General features: G+C 38.5%; 1 protein-coding gene across 1 annotated transcript in view; it reads left to right on the top strand.

Annotated features, from left to right (window-relative positions):
• Window positions 1-2,480, top strand: part of Tmprss15 (transmembrane serine protease 15) — a 117,962-nt gene that overhangs the window by 71,818 nt on the left and 43,664 nt on the right. Inside the window, exon 15 of the mRNA XM_031360392.1 lies at window positions 1,150-1,239. Coding sequence (XP_031216252.1) covers window positions 1,150-1,239 — 90 coding nt within the window. The remainder of the gene's footprint in view (window positions 1-1,149; window positions 1,240-2,480) is intronic.

Genomic DNA, 2,480 nt, shown 5'->3' with positions numbered 1-2,480 from the left:
TCTTTCTTAAGGTCCTGTATCATCATCATGATAAGTGATTTTATATCTGAATCTTGAGTTTCCAGTGTGATGGTGTGTCCAGGAATTGCTATGGTGGGAGAATTGGGTTCTGATGATGGCAAGTGACATTGGTTTGTGTTGTTTATTTTCTTATGCTTGCCCCCCACCATCTGGTTAACTCTAATGCTACCTGCCCTTGCTAAATCTGACTGGAGCCTGTCCTTCCTGTGATCCTGGTTGGGTCAGAACTCCTCTGAATCAAGCTGTCTCTGTGATCCTGTGATTCTATGATTATGGGATCCTGGGCTTGTTAGATCATCTGTGAGTGTGACTTTCTCTGTGTGTTGTGAGACTGGCTGCAGAGTTTGTACCCAAGGTCTGCTCTGGAATCCAGCCCAGACAGACCAGAAATAACCCAAGTCCCTGGGCTGGCAGAGTTCCTGTGTGCCTAGTCCCACTGGTCCCAGTTACTCCCAGTGTTGGGACAGATGTTGGTTCCTGCTCACCTCTGATCCTGGGCTTGTTAGATCACTTGGGAGTGTGGCTTTCTCTGTGTGTTGTGGGACTGGCTGCAGAGCTTGCGCCCAAGGTCTGCTCTGGACCCCAGCCCAGACAGACTGGAAGGAACCTGAGTCACTGGGCTGGCAGAGTTCCTGTGTGTCTGGTCCTGCTAGTCCCACTTACTCCCAGTGTTGGGACAGATGTTGGTTCCTGCTCACCTCTGATCCTGGGTGTGTCAGTGCACCTCTCATAACTTACTATATCTACTGTACAGATTGAGAAATTGAAGTTTGATTTATGCCTTATACAGAATCCAAATCTTCCTTCCTTCCTTCCTTCTTTCTTTTCTTTCTCTTTTTGAACAGTTTCATATAAACCATGCTGGCCTTTAACTCACCATTTAACTGAACACCCTATTATAAACTCTTAAAATCTTATAAAGACAATAAAAATATAAAGGTTTTCAGAACTTTTCTAGTAATGACATTGATATACTGATATTGTTTCTCTGACAATTTATACAACATGCAAAACGATTCTGTCAGAACTAGCATGATAGAAAATGCAATTGTACAATGTCTGGCATCTAATAGAATCTCTGTAGAATGGGAATGCTTTTGTTAATGATTCTTTCCTAATGCCTTTCAGCTGACTGCGGTGGACCTTTTGAACTATGGGAGCCAAATTCAACATTCAGTTCTCCAAACTTTCCAGACAAATACCCCAATCAAGCTTTCTGTGAGTATTTCTTTTCCAGGTTTACCAAGAAAAATGTATATAGCAATGATAAGTCCCTCTTAAACTAGCAAAGTAGATTGTGAATTTGTCAAAATGAATATACTAACGTGTTTACTACTATAAAGTACTTCTTTAAAGATTCATATAATGTTTCAGAGTATCATAATTACATCATTTTCTTCTTTGCTTTTCTCCCTCCAAAGCCTCTAATAAGCCCTTCCCTGATTTTTCTCTTTCAAATTGATGACCTTCTTTTTCTTTAATAACTTAAAGGGAGACAAATAATGGTGTCCACCATACATTATTTCAATGAATTCCCACAATTACTCTTTAAAAGTTTTTTTAAATTATAATTCCAGAATAAGAACATAAAAGTAATGCCCTTGATGCAGTCACCCTTGCTTTAGACGTTTCTCACTTAGCATCTCCTAGCTCTTTGATGTAATCCCCAGAGTATGTACAGCTACACAGAACTAGGCCAATGGAAAGGGTTAAAAACAAGCAGTGTAATATCTTCTTCACATTTAGATAACATGTACTAAATTCAGTGAAAATTATAGCTAGGGTAGCTTGATTGGACTCCCAGCACATATGAGCTAATAATAAAGGAAGTTATTGAAGCACCTAAATTTAGAGAAAACAGCCTGCAAAAATAGGTGCAAAAGCTACTATCGGGCCAGGGTAACTACCTAGAGACATTCACTATAATTATCTGAATACTGAATAGTCTGCATTACAAATCCAGATTCCCCATCCAGCCTTACAAAAATCATAGTTCTGGAGGAATGGGCTAAAAAACAGCCATGCTTTTTCCATGACCATTTAGGACTCAAATGCAGTGTAAATCCACTGACATGAATGTGCCAACAATGACAGTGACAATGGATTTTAAGATATAAGACTTCTTCATAGAGATAAGCAGGTATATCAAGGCAAACAAAGGTAACCAGGATGGCAGATAGGTAAATATTGTTTTACAATGATCTGGAAATAGAAGGAAAGACTGTCTTTCCTACTTTACATTTGATGCTGAAGTCAAATATCTTTTACATAAGATTTTAAACACCTAAAACTCGTCATTAAACCAAGTAAGAGACGTTTTGTTGCTTTTATTTTTGAGATTATATGATAGCATCATTTCCCCTTTCCTTTCTTCCTTCCAAACACTCCAATATACCCCTTCTCATAAATTCATGGATTCTTTTTACATGAGTCATTGCTACATTTATATATATATATAT

Source organism: Mastomys coucha, unplaced genomic scaffold (genome assembly GCF_008632895.1).
Source record: "Mastomys coucha isolate ucsf_1 unplaced genomic scaffold, UCSF_Mcou_1 pScaffold12, whole genome shotgun sequence".
In the NCBI taxonomy this organism is placed as follows: Eukaryota; Metazoa; Chordata; class Mammalia; order Rodentia; family Muridae; genus Mastomys; species Mastomys coucha.
The sequence above is the reverse complement of the archived record's forward strand: the minus strand, read 5'-3'. Positions and strand labels throughout refer to the sequence as shown.